Source organism: Solanum dulcamara, chromosome 10 (genome assembly GCF_947179165.1).
Source record: "Solanum dulcamara chromosome 10, daSolDulc1.2, whole genome shotgun sequence".
Classification (NCBI taxonomy): domain Eukaryota; kingdom Viridiplantae; phylum Streptophyta; class Magnoliopsida; order Solanales; family Solanaceae; genus Solanum; species Solanum dulcamara.
The window spans coordinates 67,018,830-67,036,968 of record NC_077246.1 but is presented as its reverse complement, the minus strand read 5'-3'; the positions used below and the strand labels follow the sequence as shown (position 1 = coordinate 67,036,968).

The 18,139-nt window shown below is 33.0% G+C and overlaps 1 protein-coding gene, 1 long non-coding RNA gene and 1 other non-coding gene across 4 annotated transcripts; 1 reads left to right on the top strand and 2 right to left on the bottom strand.

Annotated features, from left to right (window-relative positions):
* Window positions 1-301: 301 nt before the first annotated feature.
* LOC129870950 (cyclin-SDS) lies at window positions 302-4,843 on the bottom strand. Of its 2 annotated transcripts, XM_055945817.1 has the most exons (7): window positions 3,692-4,843; window positions 3,214-3,375; window positions 1,981-2,147; window positions 1,523-1,651; window positions 1,217-1,397; window positions 960-1,004; window positions 302-759 (listed from the first exon to the last, which is right to left on the bottom strand). In XM_055945817.1, the coding sequence occupies exons 1-7, from the start codon at window positions 4,742-4,744 to the stop codon at window positions 730-732; spliced, it is 1,767 nt and encodes a 588-aa protein (XP_055801792.1). In that variant the 5' UTR covers window positions 4,745-4,843; the 3' UTR covers window positions 302-729. The 2 variants fall into 2 exon arrangements, with proteins under 2 accessions (XP_055801792.1, XP_055801793.1); XM_055945818.1 differs by lacking the exons at window positions 302-759; window positions 960-1,004 and having other exon boundaries at window positions 1,233-1,397; window positions 1,515-1,651.
* Window positions 4,844-11,412: 6,569 nt separating this feature from the next.
* On the bottom strand, window positions 11,413-11,483 carry TRNAG-GCC (transfer RNA glycine (anticodon GCC)). Its single transcript has one exon. It is a non-coding gene; the product is annotated as a tRNA-Gly (tRNA).
* Window positions 11,484-13,444: 1,961 nt separating this feature from the next.
* LOC129871449 (uncharacterized) lies at window positions 13,445-15,477 on the top strand. The gene is made up of 2 exons (XR_008762256.1): window positions 13,445-13,915; window positions 15,205-15,477. It is a non-coding gene; the product is annotated as an uncharacterized LOC129871449 (long non-coding RNA).
* Window positions 15,478-18,139: the final 2,662 nt, after the last annotated feature.

Sequence of the window (18,139 nt, the reverse complement as noted above, 5' to 3'; positions counted from 1 at the left end):
CGTGAAAGCTTGTTTTCTCTATATGGGAGGGTTCCCAGAAGATCTTGAGATTCCTGTGTGGAGGCTTCTTAGGCTATGGGTACACGAACCTAGCAACAAGTAGAAGAAGAGTGTCTACAGGATCTCATAGATAGATGCCTAGTAATGGTTGTAAAGAGAATTAACCTGTTGAGGCATTCTACATCAATTGGCTACCCTTGTAAAATAAAACCAGAAAAGTGAGCATTAACCTGTTGAGGTATAGGCTAATGCTAAAACAAATACTAGTTTTCATGTATGAAAGTTACAGTATACCTAAAGGTATCAAGTGGCTTTGCCATTGCCAAACTCTCTTTCTCATTTGATATTCAGTCTTATCCTTCAACATTTGAGTTGAAAAATAGATCACAAATTTTCTTTTTCAACTAAACCATTATTTATAGTAATTGATACTTTCTGAATACAAGAGTGACTTTAATTTCTTTCTACATTCTTGTTTCCTGGTAAGGACAGTAGGCATGAAGTGTACATTTGGTATTGTTACAAGGACAAAATAATGAAGTAACCATCAATTGATCAAACTTCAAAAGAATATCTTGAAGTTATTACCCGCGACTTTGAGAAGAAACTAAGGACAAGTTTCGGCAAAAGAATGAGACGAAAACTGATTTACTCCAAAATATGAGAGAATGACTGAGATGCTGGTCCACCTTCATATCATGTGTACTGAGATGCTGATCCACCTTAATATCATATGTACTTCACCAACCATTCCAAGCTCTGTCGTGTATGAACATGCCATTAGGAAACTTCTTTGATAAGCTAAAAGCAGTAACTTCATTTACTAATATCATAACTTTGATTATACAATACAAAAAAAAAAAGGGGTAAGTGTTGTTTTAGCTGTTTCAGTCTGACTCTGCCTGTGTTTCTGCAGAGAAACAAAATGAGCTAAATATTGGTAGGTAGGGATATAGTACCTTTATGCATTCAGGTAAATCTTCGTCTTTTATTTTGGCATGAGTCTGTGAATGAAGAGATGAAAAAGCATGTGAATTAGAGTTCAAATCCACTACCGATCATGACTCTATACTTGGAGGAAACGTGTGAAGCACAATTTTAGATAAACTAGTGCTAAGAATATACTCGGATTCATCCCTGACGATATATTTCCAAGTTAAAAGAAAGTCACGATTGCATTTCACTTGGATTGATATTTATGCCTTTCAGAAGTTACCTTTGTGACCAAATGACAAGAGGCATAAAGATTGGCAGCTGATAAAGCGAGAATCACCAGTGCAGAAGCTACAGTTGATGGTCTGTAGCACAAGTGCTCATGACCCAGCAAAGCTAGGACTGCCAGGTATTTAGTTGTCCTCTCCATATATTCGGTAGCTGTAGCAGCTTTAAGATAGAACCTGTGCAGTTGTGACAAAAGCCAAATAAAATAGATGGATGGCTCTTTACTTCAGTTGGTGTATGTTAAGGCTAAATCATCAAGTATCAAATTTAAGCAATTGTATAGCATGGTTAACCTTTGTACCATAAGAAGTTGTAGATTGTGGGAAGAAAGCACTGGAAGTTGAGAACCTCCTGCACCAGCCACTCCATAGCCACCACTTCAGAACAGCTATATGCAGTGCCTGCAACAGAGAATGTCTTCTGGCGAATGCTGAAATGAAAGAAGTGAACTTGTCAACTTAATAAATTTTCAGCAAATGAGACCTAAGCAGATTAGACCTATCAGGACTTTTAAATTGTTATGTCCTTAGTCTCGTCAATTTGAGCTTTCCTTTCAGAATTTTTTACTATATTTCCCAACAAGTAACATCCGAGAAAATGAATGCAAGGTAATTTGCAATGCTGAGCTCCCTCAGATTTTACAATTGGTTTTGAGGCTCTGCTTATATGCGCTTCCTTTAGACATTTCATTGTGATACTATACTCTAGTAGCTCTCAAGTGAACAAGCCTGGATTTAATATCAGAGCAAAAGATGTTACCTGTTGAAAGGCTGGTTTTCTTCAATCCTGACTGCCAGAGTAAGGCAGGCTATGCCAGCAATTTGAAGGCATCTTTTGGTTTTGAAGTACCCTTTACTTAGAAATCTGTCAAAGAGGTTGACACTTAGGAACATCGTCTCCTTCTGAAGGTCCTTCCTCGTGGCTTGCTGTAAAAGAAATATGCCCAGCATTAGACAAGGGAAAACTGCCAAAGTACTAGAGACATTAGTCTGTGTATGTAAATTCCAAAGCATAGAGCTGTTGAAACAAATTTTAGTTCCATTGTATTGCTTTTGTATTGCAATTCTCTGCAGACAAAAATGGGAATCTTAGGGCCATTGGACTACTTCCACGATCATGGGGTCCTAGGGCCATCTTGTGGTAAACGCCTGAAGCCAGTGGAATCCAAATTTCTTATGTTTTTCATTACAAAGTTCTATTAACAGTTTATTTTCTGTTTATATAATTATTCTCCCCATTATAGATGCAAGATAGAAACAAAGAAAGCTTTCATATTCTTTACAATGTACACGTGTCCTTTAAATTCAAGCAAAGACCAACAATAACTCCTATATTATAGGAGGAGTATTCCTAGTGGACTCTTAATAATAGACGTGCAATACTAATCCTATGAGCAGTAGATAACTAACTAACAATACCGAATCTGTACAAGTAAAGGAAGTGCAGTAACACTACAACTGAATATGCACAATTACAGGAAGTTATGCGCCAATACCCATGAGTTAATGAACAAAAAGCAAATAGTATCGAGTTATAACATTCTCTATGTCTATTTCAACTTACACGGCATCCTTTCCATTATTGAACTCTCCAAAATGTTTGACGATATTATTCTACTCAACTTTCTAAGATTTCATGAATTTAAATTCATTTAATTGTTTAAATTTTGAATATAGTAATGTCTATCAAACCAGTCTTCAATTATTATACTCTATGGACCGTTACTTCAGAATAATGGTAGTACTACTAATATTTAAGCGCACACAAGCAATATGGACAGCAAAATTATTACAGGCTCACGTGCAAGGTGGATTCTATTGTCTTATACCAGTTGTTTAAAAAATGTAACCTCCACATGCACTACAACCCGTAAATTTGCATGCCACGAAAAGTTGATTTGATTCGCTAATAGCTTCAATTTCCAGAGAAATTTTAACTGCATTTCAGATCAACTAGAAAGGAACGCGGGGAGTAAACACGTTCATCACTAACCTCAAGTATCCAATGAACCATCTGTAACCGCTGCTGCACGATTAGATCGCCGCAGTCCGTAGTGGAACAGTATTCCTCGGCGTAGTCGTGTAGATACAATTGCCTCCTCTCTCTGTTTCTTATCATCCTGTAGCTCTCTTCATCCTCTTCATCTTCCAATCCCTCCATGCGTAAAGGAAATAAAGAGAATCATGATGATATTAAGGCTAACTAATAGTATAACATATATTTTTTTAAAAAGCCTTCAATAACACTTGAATTTCAACAAAAAACAATAATTACTTCTCAATCTCAAACCAGTTCAATGCGCTAATTCAAGTTCTCTGTATCTACACTGGTACACATTTATATTTGTTTCACTCCACTACTCAGTATTTATATATGAGCCACAAATTCGATGAATTTAGAGAGAGATCAATAGATTTTGTAAAATGTAAATTTTCAGTACAAATTAAAGGAAGTAAAATTAAAAGCTTACAGTGAATTCATTAGAAATGTGATCTTCCAAAGAGTTCGTGGGAGTGGATTGCAAAGCCGCAGTTGATCTGCAGAACTGTTGACCGAACTGAAGAAACAACGTGAAAGTAGGTGAAGGACTAGCGTCTGCGTTCGATTTCTCAGAGAACTGGCTTCCGGAGTCGTACCAATACGACGGACTATAGTCGGAGAGATCTATATCGGAACTCTCCGGGAATATCTCTGACTGGAGTTCAGAGTAGGCTGATGAATAGTCATCAGAGACATCAACGATTGAGAAATTTTCAGAGCATTCCAGATCAAATTCTGCTTCAACGAGCTTCTCATGTTCTTGTTCTACAGCAGATAATTCTACCTCTGGACAGACTCGTGAAACTTCAGACTCGACATCTTCCGCTGCTCTGTTTTCACTACATTTGATTGTTTGAACTGATAAATTTCCACATTTCGATTCAGAAGGCGACTGTAACACGGAATTGAATGAAACGACATCTTCATCGGTGATTTTCACAGCATTTCTGCTTCCTTCAACAACATCCCCTCCAGATTTTGAGCTTTCACCGCAAAAACCACCAGAAGCTTTCAGAAATCTCGAAATTGCATCAGAATCCTCAGTTCCTTCAATAACTTTTGCATTTCTCTTCTGCTTTGAAACGATATCAAGTGGATCTTCATTTTTTATGATTCTTCCGATAACTTCAGAACACGAATCAACACAAGAGCACTCCGATACTTCCACTTCAACATCCTTCTTCTGATCCTCGAGAAAGTTCTTCCTGAAATAAGCTCTAGTAATTCTCCGAAATTCCTCTCCTTCAATTCCACGCTTCTTCACTGCCGTTTCCTTATTCACAGAGCCTTTGCTCGATTCACGTGAGACTTCGCTGGTCAAGTGAGACGTAGCAGCAATAGAGAATGAACGTAGAATTGGAGATATATGTGATCGCCTCCGGCGAGGTAGCTTCGACCGGAGCTGCTTCTTCACAGCCGGTAGGATTTCCTTCGGTTGCTGAACCGCTGGTTGAAGTGCTTCTGCATGTAACTTTCGCTTCATTGTTTGTACTTTGCTTAGAACGTGTGAAAATTCCTCAAACTGAGTATGTTCAAGTTGTGACCGTCAGTGAAAGAAAGTGAGAGAAAGCCGTTAATAGCGTTTGTTTGCTCGGAGAGAAAATGGGGAAAATGGGGAGTGTGAGGGTTTATATACGCTGTGGTTGAGTGGGACCACGTTGATGTCACGTTGTTTTGCTTTTTATCCTCTCCTCACGTTTTCTTTTTCTTTTATTTTGTTCTCGCGCAAATTTCGACTTTTGTACCTTAATAACCAATTTTTGAAATAATTAATTCTAGAAAAAATCATTTGCATTTTTACTTCAGTTCTGTGTTGGGAAAAGTGAACGTAAATAAAAGCAAAAAATGAATATATATATATATATATATATATGTATATTATATAAAAATATAAACAAATTAAATTATTTTTTATAAGAAAAGTCTGCTAACCTATTCAATTATGAATCAAACATGCTAGTAATATGAATATCTTCGATTTCAGATTGAGGCCCTCGGCTCGCAGAATTAGAAGTCTTTATATAATTTGCTTCTGATCTCAATAAACCTACTCAGAACCAATTAACAAGACGTCAGTTGATTATTTATCATTTGAATAAGTATGATATAAATCAATCTCTCATTGTGAGTTTTGTGAAGATGCAGAATAGAAAAGAAAACATTCATTATACAATGTTGCTCAAAGAAAATATAACAAGGAATAATTTTTCATTGTTGAGGAATTACATTCTATCAATATTTATTCTCTTAATTGAAAATATTTCAACAGTTAGTGCTGAATCGAAATTCGGAATATAAAGAATCGTGACTGTAATTGTGGGACAATCTACTTTAACTTGTTTTTATAATAAACATACTTTTATATTACTGCTTTATGATCGTATTTATGTTAATGCACTTTTTAATGATACATAAACAAGGTATATTTTTCTTTCAAAATTTAATATGAATTCATATAAATATCGATGGACCCCTATACAAATTTTAGTATGAATCAATTAACCAATTGACTAGCCACAATCCCAAATTAGTTGGGATTAGTGGTGTATTTGATTAGAAGAAAAATGTTTTCTAGAAAAATAAACACGTTTCTTACTTATTTTATTGTATTCAGTCGATAATATGAAATATCACTAGTGAAACTTGTTTTCCTCCTTTTATTAGACAAGTTATTTTGTTCGTTTTTAAGGAGCTAAATTTTCAAAAAAAAGAGACTATTTTCTAAAATATTTAACCAATCAAATATAAAAAATTAGAAAATGTTTTCCGAAAATATTTTATTCATACCAAACACACCCTGGATGTATAAGTAAATATTTTATAGTAAATCATTTCACTTTATTCAAATTAGTTCATGTATTAGAATACTAATGTTGCCTTCGTCTGAGTCACACGTCTTACTTTTTAAATTAAAATATTAAAAGAATGAGTTTATAGACATATTTAATCTCTCTTTAATCCATATAGTCTATATAACTATGTAAAATTACAAGTTTATAGACATATTTTTCTAAAACTATAAGATTAATAGCTCTTTTTAGTTCCTCAAATTTCATGGCTAATCAAATTAAGTAGGTGTCACAATCCGACCTAGGATCTAGTCATAACACGGCAATTGAAACCCTGAAGGGTTCCAACCAAGCCTCTTGTACATATCATAAGCATACATAAGGTAAAGCAAAAGCGGAAACATCATAAGAGAGTCTAAACTATGAATAGAAAATGATGAATGTCACATGACAACATAGATTCGAAACATTTATCCAACTAGATGTCTCTACACATGAGTATGGGCGGGGGATAAGACATGTCCCTAGCTCACCCTGAACATGAAACATAACAAAAGTCTTTGAAAATAATAACTAACTCGATAACTAGTCCCCGATAGATGAGGACTCATCACGACACCGCCTGATAGAAAAGCTTACTAGCCACGTAGATGAGTATGATCTTCAACCTCAACCCCTACATTATGAGACAATGTAGGCAAAAAGTATGCATTAGTGCGTTGGAATATACTAAGTATGAGGCAATGCAATGCATAGAAAACTATAGTTGTACAAATGACCATATTAAATAGCATGATAGGAGGAGTAGTAAAAATCATAAGTAATCTTTAAGAAGGATCAATGCATGATAAAACGTAAAAGTATCATATAAAGTAACAGATGGGATTGCTCATTTAAAACATAACAAAAAAGGACCATACATATGTGGGATATGAACCATAACCGACAATAACACCATACGAGCTACAACATGAAATTCCAATGTTGCCCCTACATTGGAGGAAAGGGAATCTACTTGCCAACGTAGACTCTACCCCGCTAAGCGGGTCATGCATATGCTATATGTGGATCCACTAGCTAGGCCATGAAAGCAATTCTACGGTGGCATGTAGCTATGAGACAAGAGACTTTATATAAGGACCCCGTATTTCGAGCCCCCACCTTAAGTCCACATTCGATGCTAAGTCAAATCCCATGGAATACATACATAGCATAGAAATCATAATTTCATATATCATAGTCATTATCATAGGTTTGACAATCATAGAGTAGCTCATTTTCATAACATAAGTGCAATGCGGACATTGTCCTTCCATATTACAAATCATACATACATAGACATAATTCAAACTTTCAAATTCATGATCATAGCTTAACTTGAAATTAGGGTAAGACATGAATGCATGATCAATTGACTTGAAAATCATGAAATTGACTTAAAAACTTGCATGATCATAAACTTTATATCAGCCCATACATAATTTATATAGATAATATCCTTTGAAAGTATAATTGAAAATACTCATATTTTACATCATGAACCATAGAAATCAAAATAGGATAATTAATGAAAAAACTCTTCAATTTAATGCAATAACCATCAATTTATATCAAAATAGACTCATGATCATAGTTTGAATCATATTTCATGCAATAGGAATAGAGATCATAAAACCCATAAAATATCATACTTTAATTTGATAGAAAATCTTGAGAAATTGATTGGGTTTCATGGATGAAAGAATTCATGAATCAATACCCACATACCTTAAGTGAGAACACCAAATAATTTGGAAGAACTTGAGAGTTTTGATGAAGAGCTTGAGTGAATTTGCTTGAAGTCTTCAATGGAGTCCTTGAGAGCCTTTTGTAGAGAGAGAAATATTTGAGTAGATGAATTGTAGAAGAATGAATAGAATTAGAGGTTTAGGTTAATTTATAGAGTTAAATTAGGTCCTAAAAACGTCTAGGTTCATTAGCTAACAATTTGGGAAAAGTCTAAAACGCCTTTACTAAAAATTCAACTAGGCCAGAAAACCCTTCCAAGTCTGCGACACGGACTTGTCGCGGACCTTTCTATTTTGTGCAGTTTCTTGAAAAATTTATCTTCCGATCTACGGGTCCTAAAAATCCACCTAAAACTATTTTCCTGCAGATTTTGACCCCCTGATCGATAATCCAAACTCAGATTTTTTAAAAAGATTAAGGATAAGGCGTTACATGAGCGGCTTAATCCCAAGACATTCTTAAGGCACTTGTGAGCATTTTTGAGGGATGTTACAGTAGGCATATGAACATGAATTGGGTGATATCTTTTTTAAAAAAATATTATTTGAAATTGAAGTTGTACTTTTCTTTCAGTTTGAACAAAAAGTTAAAATTTTGTCAATGGAAAAAATTTATGTGAAAAACTAATCAAAATCAATTTTTCGAATTTGAAGATTTCATTCAAATTGTCACGATCCAATCCATCGGGTGGTGCGGGCACCTATTCTAACACCTACAATAGGAGAACCCTTACACCAATTGCGAAAATCAAGTCAATACGGTAGTTAAGAAAACATAAGAATCTCTTTGATAATTAAAAATAGTTGTGAAAACATCGAAAACCCTCCCAAAGAACTAGTCTAAACAGGTACAAGAGTATCTAAGAGTACAGTTTATAAATAAAATAAGAAACAACTCCCGCCATAAGGAATAAAGAACAGAAGCTGTCGGAGATCATCATCGTCCTCACCTATGAAACACCACTGACGATGCAATCAGACTATTTCAAGTGGCATAGCAAGAGTAATATCAGTACAAACAACACATACTGGTAGGGATCATCAGTCAACCCGATACTCACCGCATAATATAGAACAATGATCAAGAGTAAACACGCACTTAAGGAAATAAGCTGCCCCACATTTATGTAAGAACTTTTAACATCCCCACTTTACCACTGAGCTCATTCAAGCCTAATACTCACTCATTCTAGTCGATCCACCGCCAACTTTAATACAGATCAAAGGCTAGCCTATCTATCACACTTTATACGACTTTTCACTACCAAGATCTAGCTTTTTGGTCACATGGTCTACCATAACAAGGGTATTAACCACCCCCGACTGAACTCCCTTTCCAAGGTCTGACCTAGTCACTTAGCTCCCATACCAACTCCTCTGGTTTTCACTTGCACACTTATCACACCTGGAATTCTGAGTACTTCTAATCACCATAATATGATTAAAAAAAAAGCATATGTAGGAATCACATTACTATTAAACATCAGTAAATTCACAAGGTCAATCTCTATACAACGATCAACAATAGTCCTCTCACCTTAATCATTACACAAGACATGTATGGTTGATTATAATTGTACCAATTTCTCTTTACTATAGTCCTCTCTCATGAAATCACATTTAATCACAGTTACACAATCAATTAGTTCTCTCAAGGAACCATAACACATAATTGGTCCTCTCATATAATCCATGCCCAAACTATATGTATATGTATCAGAACGTGACATTCTATTCAATAGATATATGTGTCAAAACGTGACACCAGATTCAATATATATATTGAATCGGCCTGATCCAATATATGACAATTACAATCACAATCCACCACGAATAGTTCACATACTTGCATAGTCAAGTAACGAGTTCACTGCATACAATTAATCATGATAGTCATTTCATTAAGCTTATTACCTCTTTCCTAGTCTCACACATGCAGGCAATACTATCAATTACAGAGAAGCACGTGTAGCACAGACATGAATGTAATCCATCACCTATAATTGCCCATACAAGTTAACCCTTGATACACGTCAATGACTAATATTGAGTCTTCCCCTCCTTCAACTCTAGAACTCATATGCAAACCAACAAGTGCCTAATGTTAATTTCATAAGAGTCATTGGCCCTTTAAAACGTTATTAATAGAGTCTACGTACCTTCAATTACTAGACCACTACCATTAGTCATGAGACAATCAAGATTCATAAACATGTATATAACTTGACCTATGCAGTAAATAACGAATTTTACCCATCTAAACTTTGTGCTCGAAAATCTAAGCATGAAATTTCCTGTCAACTACGATATAGAATATGTGGGAACAGATTTACAACTACTCGAATTAGAGAAACCTAGCCTACCTGGGGGCCAAATAGCTATAGGACGATTTATCGAATGATTTTTGACTTTCGGATGGAGGAACAGTAGAGACGGGCCTGGAATCCGTATTTTGCAACCTTTAATACGTTAGAAATCTCTTCCTCTCCACTCCTTAGGCCTAGATCAACTTTTCTTATGATTTTTGGGTGACCCTCACCTATTTTGGAACTTAAGGAAAAAAGAGAAATTAAGAATTTGCGTCTTTTTAATTCTGTCCCGACTGTCCCGCTATGGGGGGACCTATGCCGCCATGGCGGCTCCGTTATAGTAGGAATACTCCTGCTATGATGGGATGGCACCAGTTCGGATTGCTTAGTTTCACGAAATTTTGAATCACCTAACTAACGACGGTTCAGATCGTTACAGCAATATTCAAGAATAACTAATACTTACTCTTTAATTTGATTTATGTGACATTTTGATTCAAAACAAAATTTAAGACTAAATTAAAAAGACATATAAAACTTATAGTTTTAACTTCTAAACATTTCATGACAATATGAATGTAGACATAAGTTTTTAGAAATTTATGACCTTAAAATTATATATATATATTCCTTTAATAAAATTCAGTATTTCAATTTAAAAAAATCACTACAGTGAACGTGGATCGAATATGTGACCTAACTAACGACGGTTCAGATCGTTGCAGTAATAATCAAGTATAACTAATACTTACTCTTTAATTTGATTTATGTGACATTTTTATTCAAAACAAAATTTAAGACTAAATTAAATAGACATATAAAACTTATAGTTTTAACTTCTAAACATTTCATGACAATATGAATGTAGACATAAGTTTTTAGAAATTTATGACCTTGAAATTATATATATATATATATATATATATATATATATATATATATATATATTCTTTCTATTCCTTTAATAAAATTCAGTATTTCAATTTAAAAAAATCAATGCAGTAAACGTGGATCGAATACGTGACCCAACTAACGACGGTTCAGATAGTTATAATAATATTCAAGTATAACTAATAGTTACTCTTTAATTTGATTTATGTGACATTTTGATTCAAAACAAAATTTAAGACTGAAATAAAAAGACATATAAAACTTATAATTTTAACTTCTAAACATTTCATGACAATATGAATGTAGACATAAGTTTTTAGAAATTTATGACCTGAAAATTATATATAGTCTGACGCTCTCCCCGCAAAAATAAATTGCACCAGCCGGGAATCGAACCCGGGTCTGTACCGTGGCAGGGTACTATTCTACCACTAGACCACTGGTGCTTCTTGCTTAGTTTATGCTTATAATCAATATATATCCGTTTACCCAATTTATGTGATCAAACTTCTAAACTTTTACTGTAAATTCAAACATAAAAGCTTTAATTTTTTTATAATAAAATTTATATATTTGAAAATTACGTAAAATATATTATAAATCACAATAATTAACAAATTAAAAATTTCTCATGTGAATTATAAAATCATTTGTCCTTGAAACAACAACAAAATGTGAATGAAAGGCCAAAACAAGCAATTTGCAGAAGTACTAGTCCTTGTTTCATGAAGGGCATAATCCATACTCCATTATTATCCAAAAAGGGGACCCAAAAACTCCAAGTTATTTACACCTTCTACATTGAACTTGAAAAGAGGTTTATGTATCTTTATCGATAAAACACTCAAACTCGGGTGACTTTATAGATAAACTAATCTAATTTGATTGACTTTCTTTATATAAGACAAACATAAGCGACTTTAGTAAAAAAAACTGTGATAGTTGAATGAGCATTTAAGTAATTCAGTTGAATCTCTCCGTAGTTAAATTTCTTCTAATTTCTTCAGAAATCTAGTTCTAAGGTGGAGTTTTAGACAAGATTTAGTGGCGGATGCATAACTTTCTTGCCACAATTAGTGTAAGTTTGTAGCCAGCCCTCTCGTAATTTGTTAGAAGTTTCTTCTTCTTAGATATATCTTCCATAATTCGCATAGTGGTTTATCAAAAATATTATTAATATGAGTCCTAGCTAGGGTTTATACTTATAGAGAGGTTTTCCTTTTTCCTTTTCCTACGAGGAAAAGAAGAATACAAATATGAATTAATGTTTTTGTGAAACGTGATACTAATAATACATAATTTTTCCAAGGGTTTGTTTCAAGTTCCTTCTAAGGTGCAATTGGAATTCTTATAGGGTGACAACTATGACTACTACTAGTATTAACTACTGTTTCATCTTCTTACTATCTGGTCTATATTATTCTCGTCGTTACGAAACTTATCAAAGTTACCCTCCTAGTTAATGATTAACCCAATTTGACTTGCACTTTCTTTGGGTGGTTGTTATCGGAATTTTTTTGTTTTTCCTGAAAAGTATTTTCTTATATTCAATTTTGTTGTATTGTATCGTTAGTTTAGATACAATGTTTATTTTGATTGTTATTTAAATTTCATTGTATCACATCATTTAAATCCATCATTTGTTCATGACGAAAAGTCCTATTTTGCGTACTATCGATTTGGTGTGATCGCATCGTTACCTTAATATTCTCTTCTTATTTTGTCTTTATTTATTATTTAATAATTTTTTTAATCATTTATCCTACCTTTCATATTAGCTCTACTACATACCTTACTTTTCTTGTCGGTTTATCATTCAAATTTTTGATGTGTAACATTATCTAATGACAGAAAAATAATATAATCTATCCAAACGTTGTATTCATTATAAAACAGTACCTAACAACCATCCAAACAAAATGTTAAATTATCTGAACACCACTTATCGACCAAACTCACACCAAATTACATTTATAGAACTAAGAATAAAGGACGCACACAATAGAGAGGAGATAAAAGTGATAGTAATATTAGCGAGGAGATAATTTGGCTAGATCGGAGGAAATCATTAGTTTGAGAGGTAAATTGGATAAGTTTCCCATAATGAAAAAATGACATAACATGACTTCTTATATCCGCAATAAATCACTCTTTTTTTATATTTTTTGGCATAAAAAGACTTTTAAATATTTATATTATCATTAAATAGCTCAATTTGTATCCTTAAAGTGCAACTACTTTATTCTCTCTTATATCAAGACACGGTAACTCATTAATCCTAATTTATTAAAAGACTGTTTAATAATGTTTTTCAACTGTAAATGTTGTTTTTACTGTGGCTATTTCTATCTTCTTCATTCTCTTTCTTTAACTTCTTATACGCAATTCCTTTTATTTTTCTTTTCTGTTCTAAATTTTCTCTACCCATAAATCTAATTTCACTCTTTAATCTGTTTCGTATAAGGCAAATTATTGTTATTTTAGTGTTATCTATTTTAATAAAAGTTTCATTCGTAATCTTGCAACCTTTTATGTTCTATAAATTTGTGAATTTTGTGCTGCGAAGTTGGTGTTTCTCAATTTTTTGGGTGCATTTAGGTTGAGGGTTTTGCGATTTTTGTTAAATCTCATGGGTAAGAAAATTTTTCATAAGATTCTTGTTAAAAATCGGAATGAGGATTCCGATTTTATTGATTCTCCGCCCAATACTTCCAATTCTTCATATGCAAATACACTTCTATATCACAGTAGGAGTAAAAAATGTTTAGGTGTTAAAAAAATTGCTCAAAATCGAAAGGTTGTTGAAAGTGAGGATGATGACAATGAAGAATGATTTTCGAATGATGAAAAAGTTGTGGTTGATAATCGCCTTCTCCAGGTACCTTTTTTTGTATAAATTAAAGATTTAATGGATTTTAGCTTTATGTATATGTTTACACAAATACTGCGTATTTGTATCTATATCAGGATGATTGTTATGTGCCTGATAAAATGACATACTACCATTTTGAATCAAGAACTCTTTTTTTAATTCTTGTTATATTTCTTCTTCTTCTTCTTTTTTTTATCACTTTTCGACATTTTGGGGCTTCAATTGTACATTAGTGGATTCAATTTTTTTAAGTTAGTAGTAGATATAGAGTGTTGTTTATAGAAAAATGGAGGACAAAAAGAAAAGATAAAGAGTGATTTCAGAGGTGGAGCTAAAAGTTTGAGTTTTATGGATTTTGAATTCCATGAAGGACTGCTTTCCTGTAGAGGAAAACTTCTCGTTGCAATAGCATGGAAAAAAAACAACGAGACAGCAGAGGAGAGAACATAGCACTAGACTTCTTCCCCCCTTTCTTTTCGACTTTTTGCATTTTGCCAGAGAGATTTTTTTAGAAAGATTCTCCATAGGTAATTCAAAAATAGAAAGTATTTCACTGACCGGGCTGACCTCGTTGAATGATTTTCACACGTGACAGGAATATCTATTTTGCCCTTGCCTGTTTTTTAAGATTTCTTCCCTTGAAAATTCTCCCCATACGTATGGTGTCTTATCTTACTTAGTGACATATGGATTTCCCGTTGATCGTATCGACCGACCCAGACCCCGTACCTGTCCCGATGAAAGTCAGGATGATGTCTGATTTAAACGACCAGGTACAGCATCACATTTGATACCTAAGGAAGGTACAACTCTCCGCGGAAAGATCGAAGAAGAGGCAAAAGGTGCGGAAAAACCAAAATCACATGTAGCTTATTGGATTCTTGATAAGTTATTTGTATGTATTGATTGGGTTTTTTTATCACAAATATAGTGTTTGAGCCAAATTATTGAGTTCTACCGAAGTAGCTGCTTTACACGTACGATTAATTTGTGCTTTTGTGCGTGTGTGTAGTCAATAGCTGATGTTACTAAGCCTTGAAGTGGTTAAATAATGTAAGTACCAGTGGTGCTTAGGTCAATTTTTTTAAGGTTTGATAACTTTTTGTGTTTGGTGGTTGTTGTTGTTGATATTCTTGATGTGTTGCGTTCAGATTGTTATTTTTATTGATTATTTCTTGTATTCATCATTAGATTTACAAGTTACTTGCTTGTGTGTTATAAATCATCTGAATGCATACATTGCTTATGCACACTTATTGCTGTTATGTTTAAGTTTTTTTATTTTGATTCTGCAGGAGTGGAATTTTTATGTACCGAAGGAAAAAAAATTCACAAATGCTCGCTTTAGCTGTCATGTGAATACATGTATTGTAGAGTTGTTAAAATCAACTATTTCTGAAGTGCAACTAAATATGTTTAGAAAACCAATTTTTGAATACTTTCTTGATATGCCTCCATTCATTGTTCAGAATCAACTTATTTGTTACTTGATGAAAAGAGAGGTAGTTCAGAATTGTAGTGACAAATTTTATGTTAATATTCATGGCAATATATTTTGCTTTGAAATAGATGAGTTTGCCGTTGTAACTGGATTACAATGTGTAGGAAAAGATGGAGAGAAAGATTTTTATGAGGAGTCAAATAGATTGAAATTAACATATTTTTCAAATATTCATATAGTAGATAAGAATCAACTTGATGAATGTTTCTTGGGTAAAAAATGAAAATCTGATAAAGATGCAGTCATGATTGTTGTTCTTTACTTTATATATACATTTTTGTTGTCTATTGTTGCTAAGAGTCTTCATAAGTGACCATTATTTTTATTTAATGGGAAGTGGAGAATTCATGTCATTTTTGAACGCTGAAAATTAAAGTGTATCAATTGAGTTAAACTAATTCAAATTTATTAGTTGGAGGGGCAAACAATGTTAACTATATATGTTATTAACACTCTTATTTTGAATTACTTTATTTTATAGGCACATATGTATATGTATAGTGAATTGAATTTTATAACTAACTATATTTTTTAGAAAGGTAGAATTGCAAACTTATTACACTATCTAATATAACACATACATGAATTAGAAGTAATAATATCATTATATTAAAAACTTGTTCAAGACATTAATGAAATCCGAAAGTGTTTGTTAAAGCTAGTACATATTATAGAAGATAGTATATCTAAGTTACTTTCTTTTAGGCATGTTTCTGCACGTACGTCGGTTGTGTCTTTCTTATCCACATTGTTCACATGATGTCTTACATGATTGTGTTTTTGGTATCCACGGCTTTTTTTTTATATCGATCGGATACTTTATTTCCTGTTGGTGGCAATAAAATTTTTGTAATGACCTCATCCAGTACTTCCAAGTATTTGGATCGGGCATTGGATTAACTGGAATTTCATGTCTTCATCATGTATTCCTTAGTATAATACGAAGAAACGTAGTTTTCTCCATCCAATCCCTTGAAAGTTAATACTGCTAAGGTGTGGGAACATGGTACTTCATGTAGTTGCAAACATTTACATGTACATTTTCACTCCCTTATACAAACAATAAATGTCTTTTCGAGATGTCTGACGTTGTGCAGATAATCACTTGAAGGCCTCACCAATTCAAGAAACACTATGCAATTCAAAAAAAGAAAAAGTAATGAATATATAATATGTATACATATATAATATTTTACCATCATATGTAGTGCAACTTCAAGATTTTCAGCGAGTACTGATTCATACTTTACTGAAAGAATTGTATTTGTATACCGAGCTTCCTTTGAGTTCTCATAATTTCATTTCTCAATCAATTTCCTTATCTCTTCAAGTAGCCTGGTTATAGAAAGATCCCTAGCGTCTTTTGTTGCTGGATTGATTGACTCAGCTATGTTGGAAGTCATGGTCATTGTCCTATTGCTTGTCGAATGTGCACGTGATCATTTATTGTATTCGATATCAAATAAGTAATCCTTTACTTGATAGTCAATACATTCAACTTCAGCCATATAGTAATTAAAATCTTGTACAATATATGATCGGACCATCGCATAAAAATTCTCCCTTATTTGTAATTGATTTTTCCTAAAAAATTCCTTGATGTTTTCTATAGATGCCACATACAAGCATAATGTGGTAAATCTGAAAGAGCTCTTATTATGCTTTGATGCCTATTAGATACAAAACACATTTTCTCCCCCACATCATATGTCTCTTTGAACTTTTCAAAAAATCATTCCCACGATGCATTATTCTCTGAGTTAAATTATTCGAGTAACAATTGATGAGAAATTATAATAAGAAAAATTCATTAAATTTTTTTTTTGTATTCATACCTCCAGTATCTTAACAACTTGCAGTTAAAAACGTCCTTCGGTATGCTGTTTTGAGAAAGTTGTCATCAATTACTACAACTGACCTGCAATTCTCCAAACCTTTTATAGAAAATTTAGAGCTGCAAAAGCATAAATAAAATGTCTTTCGGATGTTTTCTTCAAGCTAACAAAAGAACCTAGATTTGATTGCTTTAACATGTGCAAGTAACTTGGTATTTCAGCATACAAATCCTCTGCATCACCTCTCACCATTTTTAAAGCTTTTAATTTTGCGTTGTGTGCTTTTCAATAAGTCAAATCAAGTCCAAATTGTGTTTTCATGTCAGATTATATATCTTGCAGTGTATATAACTTGTGGATCATTGTATTTGTTCTTTATCTCTCTTCCAACTACAATTAACGTAGCAATGCATTGTGACATTAGCCTATCTTTTACCAGACATGTGTTATCAATAATGAATCTTCTAACCTTGAAATTTTTTGAATTGTGCAAGGCTGAGCTTCTAAACTTTCAAGTGCAATTAGCATTTACACACCAAAGAAAGTACCTTTAATGTATAAAAACAATTTATAATTATAACTCATGGTATTCTGGTTAAAAAATTAATGTATACATGGTTGTGTATACATTGATGCATAAACCATACAGTTGAATTTTTATAAATACTAATTGAATGAATACACAAAAGTTAGTCATATTTAAATTATTCATGGTTGAATGTATACATTGGTGCAGAAACCATACATGTATACAAATATTTATGTATACAAATACTAATGTATACATGATTGAGCAAATACACACTGGTACAAAAACAATACAAGTGAAGCTATATATACAAATACTAATTTATTTAGAGAATACATACTGTATGCTTAATTTTTTTTTCAAAA